Genomic DNA, 20,663 nt, shown 5'->3' on the forward strand with positions numbered 1-20,663 from the left:
TTATTTGTTTATTCCATCATTAATGAATTTCTAATATTGTATAAAAAGTTTTAAGCGGTTAAATGAAAAATCTGCAGTTTCTTTGTCCAATTAATCGATAACTGAAACAATCGTAAGCTGCAGGCCTGGATGAGTTATGGAGGTTTTCTCTCCTCCCTGTTCCGCCTCTAAATTAGTCCATCTAAAACTGAGGAGGAAGTGGAAGATCTCCAGGACGCAGAGCTAAACACGAATACCTAATGTGAGGATTCTTCTGTTTAGAGAGCCGATGAAACGGGCGCAAAAGGCAGTAAATCTGTTTTACGGCTGCACAGCAGCGAGGAGCCCCGGAGCTCCAAACAAACAGCCTCCGGTGATTCTTGTTCACTGCGCCGACAAAGGCAGAGGATTACATAAGGAAACCTAAAATATTACTAATTCTGGTTGCCAGGGAAGCGAAGCAAAGCAAGTTGCTGACATCCCCCCTGAAGGCGGGTTTTTATCCCCCTCGCAGAGAGAGACGGGATGAATACGTGCCACTGTAATTGTGTCCCGTGGTTGAGAGCAAGGCAGTCTGTGGCGCAGCCTGCAGAGTCAGCATTCACCACCCATCACAGGCCCACAGCATCAAAACACAAGCGCAGCATGTTTGGATGAAAACAGACAGATGCAAGTCTGAGAAACTGGATCCTCGTGTTGTCGCTCCAAACAAGACATCCCTCGTTATCGGTTAACACCGACCCGTTTTCCTTAAATTCAGAGTTTGACGGGGTGTGAAGGACGTTCTACGACTTTAATTGTTACACAGTTTTAGCCATTTCCCTGTTAAAATCTCTGACAGGAGTTAAAGCAAGGCTTCTATTTACAGTATAACCAGCCTGGTCGGCTCAGTGAGGGAAAGAAAGCTTAGAATTACATAAGAGGCAACAAGGTTTACAAACCACAGTGGGGTTTCTGAGTCCAACCCTGGAAATTACCCAACTAAACACTGCAGTTGGAGGTGAACAGATAAAAAACCTCGTGTTTATTTACTGGAGCTGAGCAGCTTGCAATAAAATGCTTCAAGGACGTGCGTAATTCAGGGCTAAAACATCTACAAATATGAAAATAATATGAAATAAATGATTATATTATGCCTTACCATTGCTTTTTTCTTTATCAACACTTTCTGATGGCATCGAAAGCCTCTCAGGAAGTGAATACCATATATGGGTAATGAGCCAGACCACCAATCAGCTGCAGTTTATAGGAAAATGCTTTGTTTTATGCAACATGTCTATCCACAAGCAACATTAATTCAATAACTTCTTGTTCCAAACTATTCAGTCAAGACAGCCAGCTGCAGCTGATTGAGTTCCTGATGGGTTAATGAGCATCTGTGTATTCACAGTTTGTGTCACAAGTGAAAATTCTCCACCGCAGAAAATGAAAGTGAAGCCAGGTTCAACAGAAGAGCACTTTTAAATGACTCCATAGAGTGCCGGTTTGTTAGGTCTGACTCACAGACATTTCGTTTGACCATTTCGTCCTCTGTGGACAAGACACTGAATAAATATTTACTTTATAGAGTTAAATTCGAGCTGGAGACTTTGCTGTGCAGTAAATACTTTTTGCCTTGGGTGGTCATTGTGTTGCACAAGTTGGGTGATTCAAATAAACATCATCACTCTGCCACTTCTGTCTGTAATCTCAGCTGTCTTGTAATCCGCTTGTTTTTTTGTTTTTTTTTCTCTAAAAAGATAAACGAGAGAAATTCTCCTCGGGTTCAGATATGAGAAATAATCCATAACAAAACCAAAATATTTGCTCCAGTCTCTCCATCGCCGCCTCTCAGACCTGAACAGTCGCAGCGTTGTGTGCGCTGCCTCTGCTCTCCCTCCACGCGTTTAAAAAGTAGGTCTGAGGGCACACACATAGCGAGCATATGTCTGAGAGGACGCACGTGCCCGCTGTACAGAGCAGATATCTGGTCACTTCTCACGATGCGACCCTGCTCTGCACTCTGGGCATTTAGAGAATTATACAGATGGATGGACATGGAGCCAAAACACACAAGGACGTGTCCCCACAGGAAACCAGAAGGCTGCATGCATGCTGCGGCTACAGAAATTAAAGAAAGAAGAGTTTAAGCATGATGTGAGCAGAACAGAAAAATGTCGCAAGTGAGCTTTTCTTTCACAAATGAAGAATCGATCAATAAATGTAAAACCCCGACGACTTAGGGGGTTCATGTACGTCTCATCTGGTTACTGGGTTCATCATGTAAAAGAGATATGTGAGAACAGCTGCAACATAAACAAGTCGGCGAAAAGATAATGCATTTTCTCACCACCTGAATGTCAACAAAGCAGAAGACCTGAAGGGATCCTGAGGCTTCTGAATTATTGAGTGAAGCGAATCATTAAAGCGCGTTGGCAGCAGCTAAAAAGTGAGAAGGTTTTATTGCAACGGTCTGAGAGAGAGCAGGCGGATCATTGAAGTTCAACTACTCCCTGATGGTTGCAGCAGTTTGTGCTTAATTTCCATTCACTTAGTCCAATAAGTGGTGGATGGCATGTCATCCTGAACACTTAAGCTTATCATGTCTATTAATAAGCCTAACTGGAGTTTGCGTGTTTCATGTAGCAAATGTACATGAACACTCTTGAATTGTGCAGTAAAAGATGCAAGATGAGGCAGAAGGCAGAGAGCTGGTTTGCATCAGGCTTTTGTATTCAAATTAAATGATTAGAAACATGAGCTGTCCTCTGTACATGAAGAATATTCAAAGTCTGGCAGCTCATCTGGCCTCAGGGAGTCAATGGCAGCATGGAGGAAAACAGGAAAGAAAAAGCTCCTTCAGTTGGTCCCCAGACGGAAAGGTGAGCCATTTACCGCGGCCTGCAGTCCACCGATTTATTTTCCACCAACACAAACCAGAGGAGGAAACAAATCCGAAACGAGGAAACCGTAAACAACACAACATAATCCCCGCCCCGTCACTCGGCTAATCAGGCTGCAGCATTTTGACAAAAACCAATCAGCTTTACGCGGTTTGATGGACAAATCAATCCTGGACGTTTTTCCATCAACTCCAGGCCGTTTGTGGGGAATTTGGAGCTGCTTTTTCTTCAGATAAGCACCAAACATCAGTGTTATTTAGCGAGTGTCAGCAGCGGCTGAAGCATAGAAACTTCACCGCAGCCATGAATATTAATGAGCCGATGGGACGTTGGAGAAAAGGTTCAGGGTCCGGCGAAGTAAAGCCAAAAAACTCAATAATTAATGTGTAAATAGATGCTTAGAAGCACAGCAAAACGTGCCGTCAGCTGTTTAATGGTGTTGGAGAGACAACCGAGAGGCAAAACAATTAATTGGGTGCTCTTGATTCAGGGACAAATGAGTGCTTAAAGCAGCGAGTGTGACAGATTACACCACATTAGTCATCCATTAGTCGGCCCGAACCCCGCATGGGGCCGCGCTCCGTCTGAACCGGTGAGCCAGATTAATACTGGCAGGGATGAACTGGTGTGTTGGAGCGCCGGGGAGGAAGTAATGGGATTGGGCGAATCCCGATCAGGAGACTTAGAGGGCGAGGTGTCTATAAGTGGGTTAGTGAGGACAAGCGCAGGAATCTGTCACATTAACAACAGAGTGGAGTCATGTGGAGCAATAACCGCCTCGCGCTCGGATGGAGCAGGAGGCCGGTACTTAACGTAACCACGACAACGGTGCTCAAACAGAGAGAAAAGGCACAAAAACAAACTCAGTCTACACATCAGCAGGAGCGCAACAGCAGCAGAGTCGCTTTGAGTGCCATCAAAAATCCATTTAATTACTTAGAATATTCAGCTTTGACATAGAATTAAACTAATTTTAAACTTAGAAACAAAAATCTTTAAGATACATACTTATTGACATCATAAATGTGCCGTATGCCTCCATTTAGGGGGATAATAACATTTCTATAAACTTTTCTTACGTCTTCTGATTTTGTGATAACGCTTAAACCACAAGTAGCCCCTTCAAAATGAAAGCATTACAAGAAGTTGATCATATTTTATAGTAATTAAAAGCGATAAGAAAACAAGCAAATAAAGGAACGTAGAGTTAATTACAAAACTCAGTTCACCAACTGAAACACATTGCAAAGATTAATTACTGATTTTTCAAGCCTTAATTTTGGTTAATTGTGATGATTTTCAGCCTGCAGCTAATGAAAACACGACATTTAAACCTGACCAATAAATGAAATGTTTAATGAAAAGTATGTTTAACACCAGTGCTATTTTCAAATGGTACTTTTAATCTGTCATTATCTCTGCTTGGAACATAAACAAATAATTTAGAATCGCTGTAATAAAGCAAAAAAAATGGCTATACCAACCAACCTGGCCCCATCGCAACAATAAAACTGTTGAGTTGTAGCTGAGAAGATAAAAAGAAAACAGACAAATGAAAAAAATAAACACTTTACCGAAGTGTTTGGTGGAGATAACTGATGCCTTGCTCATCATGCTGACCTCCTCCCACACCCTTCCTTTTTCACCAAACACAACATCTCACTGGACAAATATGGAGATGCTCTCAGGTATCATTTAGATACTCGGGTTTTCGCAGGTTAAATTCGCCAAGGCAGCTCTGCTCCAGGAGCCAGGAGAAAACAACAGATCCCTTTTTATTTATGACTGCGCTTCCTGGGGGCTACAGAGAGCGCTCACACATGAAGCCTCATGTGTCACTCTGCCGAAGGAGAAGGTGGAGGTTACAGGAAGGAGCGCACCTGCAGGTGAATTCAAATCAGGCTACAAATAAATCAGATGAGAGTGGCTGGTGAGAGGAAAAATCAGGATGCAAACATGAAATGAAAATCTAGTTTGGTTTAAGATGAAGTGGGGAGGAGGGGATGTGCTTTGACTTCATCAGCCTGCAGGGGAAACCCTGTGGGGCAAAGGGGGAGCTGCAGAAAGACGCAGCTCCCTGTGGGGGGGAAATTATCCAGAGAATAACGACCGAGAAAAAAACAGCCATGGAGCAGATGGAAAACGAGAGCAAGTTGAACCCTCACTGCCACATTTCAGGGTTTTTATTGGGGGAAGAGTCAGAATGCTTACCTACTGCGCAGCTTTTTAATTTCCTAAATCTATAAAATGATGATAAAAACTATTTCTCTCTGTCAGAAAATGATATTCTTACAAGAAAATATTTTCTTCAAGAAAATAAACACCTTAAACATAGTAGGATCAACGTAGCAAAAACCTGATCAGATCTCAATACATAACATTTAAATATTGCATCTGATTTTGGTATTCATGTCAATTTATCCTCTCAATAAACAACAGCTTTCATTTCTACTTAATTATTCCGTCTTGTTTTGAGATTTTAACGTATATGTTTCAATGTAATGTCTTCAGAAACGCTGACAAGGTAAATAAGCAGAGTCTTAACTTCACCTTTGCCCTCCCTACAGTTACTGCCTGCATGCAGACTTACACCTGCATGCAGGCAGGTTCGGGGGTTGCCTGGGGCCTGTTCGGGGCGGGGCAGCGGCCTGTTCGGGGCGGGGCAGCGGAGAGGTAAACAGCCTGCATCATAGCTTCAGCGAAGCACCGGCTTCAGGTCTGAACTGGCGTCTCTGCAGACATGCCTACGGGCCGAACTGACAGCGGGCAGAGCAGGACACGTTCCTGTTCTGCTGCTCCGTTTGAACACGGATCCTAAAGACGGATCGCATCGAGCTGGATTGTTTTCACTGACTGGATTGACCTAGAAATGTTTTAATTGGATAGTTTCTGACTTTATGCATTAAATATATTTATAAACTCAACACGTGTGAAAAAAATGACTGTAGATTATAGACGTCAACACGGTTATTTAAAATAACCTGTACATGAAGAAATATATGTGTGTATATAAAAGAGTTTTGATTATTTCTTCTACCAATTGTGGAAAGAGTCAAAAGAAGAAAACCTAAAAAAAAAATTTAAAAAAAGCAAAAATAGATTAAAAAAATTAATAAAAAAATTTAGGGGGGAAAAATAAAAAACTAAAATTAAACAAAAACATTGATAAAAACAGTACTGAATAAAAACAAAATGTATATTTTAAAAATAAAAAATGCTGATACATAATTAGTAATGAACAGTTAAAAATTTGTCAAAAAAATACAAGTAAACTGATTCACAAATGTAAGAAAATATACAAAAATTAAGCAACTAAAAAAAAAGATTGAAATATGTTCTTCATGACGCAGAGTGACACAGTTAAGTCAAACCATCTGCTTTTGATTGATCCTGGAAAATAACCGCCAGCCGGCAACAATCAGAAACCAAAGATCGGTAAAAAATATCACAAAAACGAAAAGAAGTTAAGCAGACTGCATTCGCTGCAGGATGTTTTCAGACTAAGGCCGAGTAGTTGTGAGGCAGAAATGTAACTTTAGCTGCAGTAATTAGTCAGGTCCAAAGGGTATTAACTTCAGCGCATAGTGAGAGGGTGAGAGAAAGAGAACTGGCTGCTACTGACAACAGAAACGCTAACAGGTGTAGTCACAGCTGAGATCTCTAAATATCTCCGGAGGTTTCCGACAACACATTTACAGGAGAACTGCCAGGCGCTTTACTCCAACAGGTACAGCATTCACTGCCTTCATCTGCTTTACATTGTGGCGTTGCTGATTTGTTTCCAGTCCAACCCTGCGACCGTAACGTCTGCAGGTTCTCCTTTATTACACGCGAAAACGACAGCGGCGTGTCACGCTTTCTGTCATCGGGATCACGACAGAACAATGACGGGTGTCACTCTTCACTCTGCCTTCACCATGGCAGAGATTTTTTTTCCCCAAGCCATCGTGTTCACACAGTCAGAGTTGGAGTGCGATGGCCTCTGAAAAGCCTCGTTAACAAACCACAGATGGAGGGATGAAGGGCGGAGGGTCAGAGACCAACTGAGACTCGCTGCTCTCATCCTCCACTCACCCGTTTCCCTCCGACACTCAGAGCAAATTTAAACTGTGACGGCTAAAAGTGTTGCTAGGGGAAAACGATCGCTGCGGACTCACTGGATGACGCAGATGGCCGCAGCGCAACAAGAAAACAACAGACTTCCAGGTACTGAACGCATCAGCATCCATTATCCGCCTGCATAGTGATCAAAATAAAACTCTTGCTACTTTTTCCATGAAATTCAGAGTTTTCTACTGCTATCTTATTCTTATACAGGCTTGTTACACAATTTGCTTTAGATTTCTGCTAAATCTGTGTCTAAATCACCTCTCTTAAAGCTACTCTTGCACTTTGCAAAACGTCCTGTTTCCAGGTTTAAATCTTTCTCCAACATCGAGGGAAGAAACAGCCAAAGTAAGCTTTTTAAACCAAAGAAGAAAAGTAGGCAGCATTCATCTCTGAAAACCAAACAGAGACAAGTTGTCATTTCTTCCAGCTTCATTTCAGCCATGGACTGGATGGGTTTTCAGATTAAATGGCTGACGTGGCTCCTGAAATGGGCAGCATTATGCTTTCCAAGCACATACAACTAACTATGTTAACTTCAGTTGCTATAAAAATGGTATATATATCAAATATGACTTAAAAGAAATTTGAGTTTGTAATTTAACGCCTTTAAATTGGGCCTCTGTTGCTTTAAAAACTCCTACTCTTTCAGGAAGTCATCACAACATGGCTCCTCTATTAAGGTTGTCTCATTCTCTGTTACATTTCTGCTTTAGTAAATGAGGGGGAAAACGATGAATACAGTAACTTTTTCAATTGAATTCATGCATTTTTCCAGAAATCTGGAGTTTTTTCTTGCAAACTGTTACTTCTCTACTAGATGATTTCAATTTAAAAAACCTGAACTGGGCAGCATTAGTATCAGTGAACCTCCTCTCTGGTCCCCTGCTGCTGCGCTAATCAAATTAAAAGCCCCTCATAATTTCTGCCAGAAGCCATGACAGCTCAGTTCGTCTTCAAATGTAGATGATTTATTTCACAATCCGAAGGACGATTTCGGCTGAGGAGTGTTAAACTACTTCAAGACTAGTTTGCTTTTAAGTAAACAAAACCCTCTGGGGCAGATTCCAACCACCAGAGCAGAGGTCAAAGTTCATATGTACAGTAAATGGAATTAATCCACTACAGCGGTCGACTGATGACACAGAAAGATAACCCAGTGGAAGCATAAATCACACCTCAGCAGAGAGAAACACGGAGCTGTGGATGGATATCGAGCTAAAAATCAATGAACTGCTGGCAGCTCGTTTACTATCACGAGTCTGCAGCATGGTCTAATGATGTGGTAGCAACACACACACACACACACACACTAAAAATATGAATAACGACATGCGAGTTCACCGCAGCGTGGGAGCCATGCGGTTGATTGTATTACATGATAACACGCAGTTTGGGACTCGATACAACGGAGGAGAAGTAGTAATCCTCCGCTCCTGCTCGCAGCTTCATTCGTAATCTGAGATTTAAAGCTCTTCTTTCCAGGGAAAAAAGATTATCCACTGCTGCTTTCTTCTACTCAGACAGCAGCCAGAGATACGAGGACAGATGTGAGCGTCTGAGGAAAACGACAGGAGCAGCCAAAGGGATTCAAAGGACAGCAAGGAGGAGGTGAAGCAGATCAAAACTGGCAGAGAAAACGTGAGATAAAAAAAAGTCAAAGGTCAATGTTTGAACTCCACAAGTCAGAATCAGATCAGAGCTTTCAGACAACCAGCTATGTTGGAGTTCATACTGTGGCCTTTAAACAGCAAAATGTGTCCAGTTTTAAAATGTAATCACCGCGTACAGGTTGCAGTTCAGTCCTTGGCCTTTTGTTCTCATAAAGCTCATCTGAATCAATCAGCTGAGCTGCAAAACAAACAGAAACTAATCTATAAACAATCCGAGAGCAAATCTCCTACTGACATAATCCAGCAACATCAACAAAGTACAAAACTCTAACAGGACTTCTCCAAGTGTATTATAAGCCTGGCGGGTCACCAGGCTTTACTTGTGCCCCATCCCCCAGGCTTAGCATTGCTTATTTATTTAAGTCTTTTTAAAATGTTTGCATTTTTTAAGACTTTATAATTGGTGTTCAAGTATTAATGTTACAATCTTTCAATACACATAATTATGAAGTGATATTTCAAGTTTCTGTCAACTTTAAACATTTTTAAACTCAAAAACACTTTGGGCCGCTGGATAAATGACTGGCCAAACACCCAACCACCGGGCTTAGCAAGTTCTCTGGGGGAAACCTTGATCTAATGTTTAACACTTATCAGTATTAAATTTTCTTTTAAGTGCAACAAATTTAGATTTTGACAGATTGATAAACATAAATACAAGAGTTTTTTTTTTCAACTCAGCAAAATGTACATCAAAAGTAAAAGTGGTTTGGTGGTGTGTTTATTTTCAAGCATTTAATGAACTGGGGAAAGAGAATCCAAATATTTCAGTAACTGATCTATTAATCAAGGACATTCAAATAAATAAATAAAAAATCACCAATTCCTGCCTCTGTCTCTGGACAAAAAAACTGCTCAAAACTCGTTTTACAAAGTAAAACTCAACTGTGTTTAAAACGGCACAGTCCCATTTCTGCTGAGGGAAACCCATGACAGCAGTTCGTATAAAACAGCTTCAACATTCACATTTCATTTCTTCTCTCTCTTGAGGCGCCACAGCAGCTGACACATGTGTCTGACATCAGGGTCAAAGAATTTTGCTAAATGTTTTCACTTGTTTTTCAAACTTGCTTTGGGCATTTTTTAAATGGGTGATTCTACTTCCTGACTACTTTATTTTGCGGTTCTTGTATTGCAAAAAAAAAAAAAAAAAAGGAAAAAAAAAAAAAAGCAACAGCATATGTTTGTGTTTATAAATGACGTCAGAGGAATATGAATATGTCCAAAGATGCTTTCAGGCTGCTAGAAAGCGAGAAAGAGCAGGACTAACTTATTATGGGCAAGTGGCTTTGTTTTATCCATTTCTATTGTAAGATACAGATAATTTAAAGTGTCAACTCCATTACGAAAAAAAGCCAGAATGCAAACACCAAGGAACAAATTCACTAACTTTAAGCTTTGTGACAGCACTGTAACATTAGGCAATATTAAAACTATAAGTAATTTAGTGTGATTTTGACATAAAACATTAAAAACATGCAACTGTGGAATGAAATCTGAAAATAATAATGATGTTGTGTACAATTAAGCCACTCCTTTCTTCAGTATCTCAGTCACTGAAATATCAGAAACTATTATACTTGAAACATAATGTCCTACAAAATATGAATTAATTCACCTTCAATAAAAACTGTGCATCACTGTTACGTATTACCATTAAATCAAAACGCAGAAGGAAAGTGAACCCCGCTCAGGTAGCTCTGATCATCTCCCTCTGATTCAGACGGACAGTTAATGTTTTCATGTTCGGTTCAGTGCAGCAGCTCTACGTTAAAAGCAGCTTCAGGTTCGCTTCAGGCGAGACAGGACAGCGACATCTGGGCTTCACTTGGACACTTTACACAGCCATTGTGAAGTGGAAAATGTAAACAGGAACAGGAAACGGATCGACGTTATAAGGTTGTGCCAAAACTTCTGGGCAGCATCAAGTTGCTGCTTTCCATGAGGCCGACTAATCGCCCCTGCTTTGTTTTTCCTGAAAGGAGAAATGTTAGTAGGTCAGACGTGCTGACGTCACTTTCCACATTTGAAGTCTGAACCGCATGTCGGCACGGCAACAGACATTTACACTCCAATTTCATTATTTCTGTCACAAAAAAACATAATTCAAAAACAGCAATGCATATATTTAGAATTCTGATGTTCTTGTCCATATTTAACAATATCTCCTCAACTAGAAGCAGAAAACTGCATACTTCATATTTATGAGAACAATAAACAACAATTTCTACTCCAGATCCTCAGATATCGACTACATATAAATAGTCACACCGAGAGGAACCACATAGTGTACAGTCCTTTCCGTTTTTAGAAAACAAATGTTTGAGCTCTCCATGATTCACAACATAACACTGCTCTGAACTCACAGCACACACACACACACACACACACACACACACAAACACACACGGCGGCGGCACAGCATACGCTCCTCCAGAGCTGAGGACGCTGAAATGTTGACATGAGTGTAAGTATAGCCCACCGGCTTCATTCAGACTGCGTGGGAGCATTTTAAAGTGTCCCCTGGGGATTACATAACTGGACTCTGCAGGTGTTAACGGGCCGGGACTCTTCAGTTTTATAACGAGGTGTTGCATAAATACGTCCTCCGTTTAAAACAGTCCTCTGTGATTATTAGAAACGGGAAAATCCCCAGAATCAGAGACGTATCGGAGTATGTAACGGCGTTAAAAACTATTTATTCAAGGAAATATCCATACAGAACCTTATGTATTGGTCATTTTGTTAGGATTACACACTTTCCTGCCAATATTTAATACCTTTTAGCCATTTTATTGTTTAGATAGAAAAATTAATAATGGATTTACACCGTGTGAAACCTTGGTTGTTAAATAAGTCCACAAAAAGCCATGATTAGGCCAACTAACATTTGCTGACTGTTTGGGTTCAATGTAGGATATTTATTATGTTTATATAGTTTGAGTCATGACTTTTCAGTCTAACTTTTTCTATAGTCTCAAACAGTAAATACTGTCCAGCAGAAAATATCTGAATCCTAATCATTGTGTGGCTGGGAGGGAAGAGGGAGGCATGCTTCTATTGCTAAAACTCGTTTATCTGACCATCAATTCCTAAAAAACTAAATTATGAAATCGGGACGAGCGGCTACTGGATGGATCACCTAATCTTGGACTTCTAAACCAGTGTGGCTCTTTGGACCTTCTTCAATGACAGCATATATTTGTGTTTATAAATGACATCAGAGGAATACAAATATGTCCAAACTTATTACGCCTTAATAAGTTTGACTAAAAATAATGAAGAATCATTTGATGTTTAGGTTGGAAACTGTGCGTTTTCTTTGCACCTTTTTCCACAAATCTCTGGTTCCTTTTTTACCTTTTGCTCTTTTGGGCAAAAGGTTTATGTATTTGCTTAGCTCATAACCCAAAAACTGAAATAAAGCGGCGTTTCTTTCAAAGAAATGTATCAAATTTCCTACAGTAGATATTTACCAAGAAATATAAGTTGTCCTTCCTAAAGGTCATTGAACATTAGCGACTCTAAACAAGTTTTATTCAGCTGGACTGACGGTAAAAATGGCTCTCAGATGTAAAAGTTGCAATCCTGAACATGTAAACAAGCAGAAGTTATTTATGAATGAATCTGTTGGAAAGTTGGATTAAGTTGGATTGCAGCGGGTTTCAACAGCGAGCTCAGTGAAAACCAGCCGTGAATCAGCTTTCTATCATGTGACTCAGGGCTAAAAAGCTGCATGAGTGTTAGCCCAACCCTGGATCTCTTTAATGGGTTCAGTATCAGTGTGTTCGTTAATCCACTCTGTGTTCACACACAGATCACCGCCGCTGTGCGTCTGTTCACTGTCAGCTTAGCCCACTCCATCTGTAATCCAAAAAGCCTGGAGAGGAGGATGAACTGGATGAATGTTTACCTTTAAAAAATCTAGATTACTCACATTTTACTGCTGCAGCTTCCTCCTCATCCCTCATCTCGTGTCACTTATTCCTACAGCAGACAGAGGGAATCGCATTCCTCCGGTTGCCCTGACGACAGAGGCGGCTCGGTGGATCTGGCCTCGCACCTCGCCGTAATCGCACACAAAGTGAGTCGAAGGCGAAGACCATCCATCAGAGCCCATTCAGCAGCATTCACTCCTCCCTCTTTGTTCAGTCTGAATGGCCCAAACAAAGCCCGGAGCTCAGCTCATGGCGGAGGACCGAGGAGCAGACGAGGTCTCGCTCTCTGAGCCGGCTCTAAAACCGGACCCGACACAAAAGCTGCTTTCTGCTATCCAGAAAGGAAGATGGGAAGCTCTGATCCAGCCTGGTGCTTTGAAGAAACTCCTAGAGTTTCTACTCCTGCAACTGAAAGTTCTGGTGATTAATCGATTTCCATTTACTACTTAAGCCGTTTTAAATAAGAAAACAAAATGTAGTAACATAGTAGAACAACTCTGCCTACTACTGCAAAAATAAAAGAACATATTTTTCGGTAACACTTTATTTGAAGGGGTGTGCATAAGACTGACATAACACTGTCATAAACATAAAGGAGTCTTTATGAATGTTTATGACTGTTATCATGAAGTGTCATTGGGTAAATAATGACACTTTTAATGCAAAGTTGCTCTAAAAGTTGCATAAAATGTCCATTAAAAATGCCAACTTTGCATGATTTTGTAAATTATGATAATTTAATGCAAAGTTGGCATTTTTAATGGACTTTCAATGCAACATTTAGAGCAACTTTGCATTAAATGTGTCATTATTTACTGAATGACACTTCATGACAACTGTCATAAACATTCATAAAGAGTTCTTTATGCTCATGACAGGTGTAATATGTTTATGACAGTGTCATGTCAGCCTTATGCACACCCCTTCAAATAAAGTGTTACCTATTTTTCTTGTCTAAGTAACGGGAGCCTGTTTACATCCAGCTGACCGGCAGGGTGCAGCAACAGGTGAAGCATCAATCCAAGACTCTGTACAGCCAGAGAAAACACTTTGGTATTTTATCTGACTTTTAAGTTACTTGAAAATTGTGGAACAGCGTAATTTTCTTTTTTTTTTTTGCAATAAATAAATGCTTGGCTTCCAATCCTGGTCTAAATTTCAAATATCAGCAACTGTTTTTTTTTTGCACTCTCAGTTTGCCAATACATTAATTTCAGAATACCCATTTGAACTATGATATATTTCTAAACCAACTGGGTATTCTAACAAAAGTAGTTCAGAAAAATCAATTTATATGACATGAATAATTCAAACTGCTCACCTATTTATTTAAATTTTTGTCACAGTAAGAACCGGCTGAAAATGTACTGAAAAATATTTTCAAAACATTTTCATTACATTAACTTTCTATTCAAATCCAGTGAAGTTGAGTAGAATTGAATAGTAATAATAATGTTATAAACTGTAGAGAGAGAATTTAATTTGCTTCAGTTTTGCTGCACACACAGATGGATTTGTAACTGATGGGGCAATTTATTGTTATTATTTTCGACCCAAATGAACTAAATGTGAAAACAAACTCGATGTGCCTGTTTGTAGACTGCAGCTATTTTTGGTCGTGTTGAATAAATTCCCGTTGGTTTTGTGCCAGAACAGCGAAATTAAAGCATCGGGGAAGACAAGCTTCCCTTTAAGAAGCCTGACAAACGCGCCATTTCCCAGAGGGAGCAGCGTCAGGAGCTGGGAGTCGGAAACACACCCCCATCCGCTTTCCTCCCTCCTCAAAGAGAATGAAGTCTTTGAAAGCGTCTGAAAGTGAGCCTAGCCGACGCATGAATTATACACACACTCAGACACACATACCTGCACGAGCTGACCTTTTAGAAACCAACAGTATTGATGTCTGAATAAACCAAGCCAACACTAGTTCTGAACAAATCCTTTTCCTCGCTGGTATCAGTTCCTTTTTCACAGTGAAAGTGAGGTAAGTTTTCAGCTTCCTTGGTACCATCAGGTTGGTTGAAAACTCAAAAATCTGATCTTCCTCCTGTCAGTATTGGTGAGGCGCACCACAGAGATGAAGGAAGATATTTAAAGAGAAACTGTATGTTCTTTGACAAGTAGGTGGTTCATTCAGGCTGCAAGAGAAAACCAGATTGTCAGCAGATAGAAGGATGACAGAGCAGAGAAAAGTAGCTCTATTTGGTGTTGGTGCAGATTATACCAAAAATAAAAACAATCAGAATTCAAAAGAAACTTCACCTTCGTCAACATCTAATACTTCAAGATTTACGGTGCCGGATAAAAGTTGTAAAATTGCAACATTTGTTATATTTTTAGCCTTTGTGGTTGGATTGTTTAACACAAACTGAAAAACGATCCAAATTATTTGAAAAACTTGTTCCCCCACTCTCCTGTAGTGGCACTACACCAAGAACCCCTGAAGAAAACAACACAAAAACGTCTAAAGAAGACAGGAGCGCAAACTTCCTCCTTCCTGAAAAGTAAACATAAATGAAGTAGCGTCAGATTTTAGCGGTTGTAAGATTTCTCTCTTGTCTTTAGCAAAAGACCACGAGGCATTTCTCCCTCCACGTTTGTTTTAGTTGTGTTTGCCCAGAATATTCTACTTCCTGCTTTTGGACCAGCCTCCGGTCAACTTACCATTCACATATGCAATCAAACCAGCACCAGAGTTCACTGTAACCCTTCCAGACCAAACGTGTCGGCGAAGATCCAGCCAAATATTCAGTACCGTAACTCAGCCACACTTTGAGCTATTTGAAAAATTCCAACGGTTTCTGAAAGGAAAAACGTTGCGCTTTCAAGCAATATCAGGTTATTACGGTAATGTCACTTCCGCTGTAGCAGGGAGTGAATGAGGAGCGCTCTTTTAATAGGCGGTACATCGTGAAAATAACTTGCTAAATATTGAAGGTTCCAGTTCTTATGAAGAAATAGACAAATATATTTACTCACAGGACATTTAAAGAACTGCGTACAATTAAAATAAGCAAAAATATCCAGGCGGAGATTTGAAATTTAGGATTAAATAAACCGACACGTAGGTTTTTAGATGGACCAGAGCTCACTGTTTGGATCCCCACCAGAGTTCGACTGCACATTCACATGTCCCCAAACAAACAAGACTTACAAGACAAATGAACTACAGTTCAATTAAAGCAGACTAAACAGGGCTGCTGTAAAACAAATACTTTTTCAGAGCACTGTATGTGTTGAAGTACGAATCACTGGAGAAATGAAGTATAAAGAATGAATGATTGTTTGAAAAAGTGACGTTTTAATTTTGGCGGGTCATGAAGCTCCACTTTTATCTTTTCTTAACCAAACCACCAGGTGCTGACTTGCAAAAATAAAATCCACTCGTGTGGTGCCTTTGAGCAAAACTTCATTTCACATCAGAGCTGCTCAGCAAAAAACTGCTTCCAGGTGCAAACAATGGAGAGATGCGTGGCCAACCACACGCATCCCCTGAGCGTTGACTAACGAGGGAGGGAAGGACCACCACCAGCCACTGAATGGCTCATAAAAAGTGTCATCAATAAAAAAAATGTCAGTACATGTTGTTCTGCGTCCCACAAGGATACCTGCAAAAACACTCCCCGCCGATGTCTCACACCACTGCAACCCTTTTCACTGTAATTCTCAAACCAAGTGCGCCCAGAAGCGTTTATTTGGGGCTTTTAAAATTGCTCCACACTCAGCAGCTGTCAATTGCAAGGCAGCACAAAAACAGAGCACTTCAACGCCATTAAAACCCACTCCTCGTTCAAAAGTAAGCTTGATATGTCTGATTCCAAAACCGGGACAGAGAGGAATCTATCTGTCATCTTACTCAACGTTGAGGAGCTGCAACACCGACACAAGCAGGAGATGCGTGGCAGTCATACTGACCGCTGGCTGCCGTCCAACAAGGAGCACGGCTTGGGGAAATGGCCCACTCCCCTGGTACCACTTAAACGCCCAATCAATATCCAGGGATTTTATGGTGTGCAATAAAGAAGTGACTTAATCGTCTGCATACAGACTGCTACTCAAATAACCAACTGTTGAGGCCAAACCTTAAAATAGATAACACTTGTGTGTTGTCTCCTTACAGACTAGAGGAGATACAAACGTATGTTTATGGCAGACTGCGGGAATCTGGATAAAATACATCAAAAAAGGACTGGGTTAAGCTGCCAATTTGGGTTATTTCTTGTCAGAATTCAAATTTTCAAACTTCCTTAAAGTCCTTATTTGTCCTTTTTATAAACACCAAGGATTACTATGAATTTACGGCAGATATTTTTTCAGTGAACAGGCTTGTGATACAGAAACTGTAAAAACTGGAAAGACCAGAAAGAGGCACGGAAAAGCAGACAGGATTTATAGATCGATGATGGACAAACAGAACAATGGATGGTTTGATGGACAAACAGGTACGAAGACTCAAACAGAGCAAAGCAGGAACAGATGGACACCAATAGGCAAATGAAAGGGCAAACTATTGGATTGTTGGGCAAACAGACAAATAAATGGGTTAATGAATAAACAGTTGGACTGAGGGGTAAATAGAGTGAACGAATAGACACATGAATGGATTTCAGGGCAAATAGACGGACTGATGGAACAAATTGATGAACGAATTAGTGGAGAAACAGAGAGGCACATTAATGGACTGATGGACAAAAAGCACAGACTACAAGTGTCAAACCCTGGTCCCCAAGAGAAGATGTCCAACTTTATGTCTCTGCATCTACACACCTGATTCACAAGGACATTAGCAGGTATTTCAGTCATTAGATTCAGATGTGAAGGACTTTTGTCATAGAAAAACAGAGTGTCCTCAGTCAGAGGCGCCTTCAAATTCACTGTAATACAATCTGCTATAGGAGAACCTTCTGCCCACATCCAGCACCATCTACTACAATAACTCTTTAACAAATGCTGAATTAATGAATTACAGCAACATTTAATTTCCCTTTGGAATCAATAAAAGTACTTTTGAATTGATCTAAATCCATACTGTGTAGTTCCTTGTAATATCCCGTCAATTCATGTTTTACATGTAAGTACTTATATTACACATCAACATCAGCTGTTTTAAGATGTGGCTAAATTTTGATCTGAAAACAAATTAACTTTGGCTTAGAGATAAAAATCAAAAATAAAAAAACCATCAAAATATGTGCAAAATACCAATATATTGGTGTTGGTAACTGGCTGATGTGTAAGGAAGAAAAAAAACAAGAATACATTTTATGTAAATGAAGATCGTCTTTTTCGAATAAAACACGTCAGGACCTGTGGTTGGCGGAAAGCGGTAGACTGTAGAAACTGGCTTTACCAATACACATCATGTCAATGCCAAAACATCTGTCTCTGTAATGATATCAGGGAGTAAACGTTGGTTAGCTTACGTTTGACAACTTCGTCAGCAGCAGAGAAAGCCATATTTACCATTTTCCAGCCGTTAGAGTCACCGTATCCCCACTTCTCCTAAACTTTTCCGCTCAAGCAGGTCCTGGCATAATAATCAGAGAACTCGGACTGGATCCCCCGTTTCGCTGTCCGCGGTTTCAAACGTGACAGTTGACATGTTCGGAGCAACAGATGCCATCACGGCAACGGCCGCCGCGCTCCTGCTGCTGCTGGAAAGCGACCAACGGCGGAGAAGATACGGTCCCTCCTCTCTGAGCTGCCCGCCGCGGTAACCACCTCAGCCCAGCGAGCCGGAGAGACACAGTGTGTGTTTAGGCCCCGCCCTCCCCTGCAAACTGGAGGGAGGGGCTGAGGGGTATATCGAGTACACCCGAATTTATTTAATTCTCTTGAAGAAAATATGAAAATGTCCGGAAATGTCCGGCCAGATCCATAAAATTTAGATAAAAAGAAGCAAAGACAAGCTGGGGGGAAATATTTTTAAGGGATTAGGAGTACCACAAAGGTGCGATTGAAACCATAAAGCAACAAAAAAATGCATAACAAAATAAGAAATTAAGCAAAACAGTCTAAAAATGTAAAAATAAATAAATAAATAATGAAAAAAAATGCTTTTAAAAAATACATGGTCTGACTTTTAACCGCATGAAATATTTTTGTAATTTTTCAGCAAAATTTGTCTATTTTCTATTATAACAAGTTTAAAGATACATTTTAACGAGCACTACTTTCTTTTAGTAAGTGTAAGTAGACACAGATGTACACACAAAGAAACAGAGTTCAGTACAAATGGGACAAAAAAGATTAATTGAAAGCACTCAATAAATATACAAATATATTGGGGTTTGTGAATTAATATTCACTCATTTTAAAATGATTATAATTTAAAAATGCATGACTCATTTCTCCACAGTAAGGTCATTACGATCACTCAAGGCTATTGAAATGAAGAACATTTAAACCAAACTAAGTTTTTCCAGAAGAAGAAATGCACTTTCTACGTTTCAAAAACATATTCAGGGACTGCACTTGAACTACACACCTAATCTGTCAAAATAATGAACCTTTTCGCTAATGAGAATCGTGTTCTTGTCTCAGAGAAAGAAAAACACTCAGAAAATTGTTGGCTTGAAAACTGCTGTTCAGAATAATTTGGTAAATCACATTAGGGATAAAAATAAGTCCATGTATATATTTTAACAGGAACAAACCTTATCTGATGAAGAAAACCTGCTGAAACACAAACTAGATTAACGGACTTTGGTCATAAAGCAACATAACAACAACAGATATTATCCTACTATTGATTACTGAGGGTTATTGTTTACGATGTTGTTTTTGTGATCACTGGTTGAAACATGTAAACATGACACCAACTTTTTATGTGGACCAAAACAATGGTCAAATTACTCCGCAAAGGCCCAGGGGTTTGAGCCATAAATTATTTAAAGACACAGTAGCTCTCCTTTCAACACAATGATAAACTCTCCAATTAGTTTAGATGGTTATTGTGCCTGTCATACGATAGTTTATTGTCCAAACACACATTAAAAATTCATCCTCAGAAGACGAGACCTCTGGTGGAAACTCTGAAATTTAATTTAAAAAAAAACAAACAAAAAAACACTTGGTATAATCACTTCCTTCAACCCATCCATTGTCACTTTTCTTGCTTTCTTAATTCACACGGAGACCCGAAGCCCACTTTACAAGAACAGCAGGTGAGTCATGTGCCTGTTAATCTTTGAGACGGATGTGCGAGTGTTGACAGGTTACGTGCTCCAAGGCCCGGTGATTCAGCCTGCAGGCCACAGAACAGCACCTGGTGCTGAGGCGGCCTGCAGGGCAAAAAGCTCTGCCACGGAAATTTTAATCTGATCCCAGCTGAGTCAGTCTGCGTAATTTCTGTTGGAGCCTGAGTGCATCTCTAGGCGGCTCTTTGCTTCTCCCAGCTGCGATGAGTCTTTATTACCTTATTCGCTCTCGGTCCATTTCTCCTGGGTATTGGCGTATGAAATTCATGCTCATGAAGAGGAGTGTAAATAGGTAGAAGGCTGGGAGTTAATTGCTGCATTTAATTATGTGCAGATTGGAGCACTCTTTGTACTTTAAAATTGATTTGTCTGAGAGAAATTATCGGATGTGGGCTCCCAGGAAACAACTTCAGCCTCTAAGTGCCGTTAAGAGCAGCTCTCTGCAGAGCTGCACGACACTTACAGGGAGCAGGAGTGAAAAACAATAACTAGAGAGCTATTTTCCCTCCTGCTTTGGCTCCATGAGAGCAAATAAAAGCACAAACACCACAACTATTGATCAAAACAATCCTCATGATCAACAGAACTAGAAACTGGGTATTTTTTTTGTTCCTTTATGCTATGGCTGGACAATAAATCGATAATATATTGCGATATCAGTAGATAAAACGATATCTGATGGAATATTCAATTCACTGAACTCCAAACCAGAACTGCACAGCATTCTGGGAGATGTAAACAGCTCAACTAACTCACTCAGTCCCTCACTTTTTGGTTGCCTAGCAACTCACTCACACTTTAGTTGCCTAGCAACAACTTGCTGAGTAACTTGAACAGCAACAGTTTCAGGTTTTGCCACTGTGACTCATAACTGCTTAAAAATAA

The 20,663-nt window shown here is 40.2% G+C and overlaps 1 protein-coding gene across 2 annotated transcripts in view; it reads right to left on the minus strand.

Annotated features, from left to right (window-relative positions):
- tmcc3 (transmembrane and coiled-coil domain family 3) overlaps positions 1-20,663 on the minus strand; it is a 43,054-nt gene that overhangs the window by 6,809 nt on the left and 15,582 nt on the right. The window contains exon 1 of one of the 2 annotated variants that reach the window (XM_007540436.2): positions 18,043-18,319. The exons of the other annotated variant lie outside the window; for it this stretch is intronic. Within the exon in view, the coding sequence (XP_007540498.1) occupies positions 18,043-18,045 (3 nt within the window). The 5' untranslated portion in view covers positions 18,046-18,319. Of the gene's footprint in view, positions 1-18,042; positions 18,320-20,663 lie in introns of those variants that run through there. 2 annotated transcript variants of the gene reach the window in all.

Source organism: Poecilia formosa, unplaced genomic scaffold (assembly GCF_000485575.1).
Source record: "Poecilia formosa unplaced genomic scaffold, Poecilia_formosa-5.1.2 Scaffold540, whole genome shotgun sequence".
Classification (NCBI taxonomy): Eukaryota; Metazoa; Chordata; class Actinopteri; order Cyprinodontiformes; family Poeciliidae; genus Poecilia; species Poecilia formosa.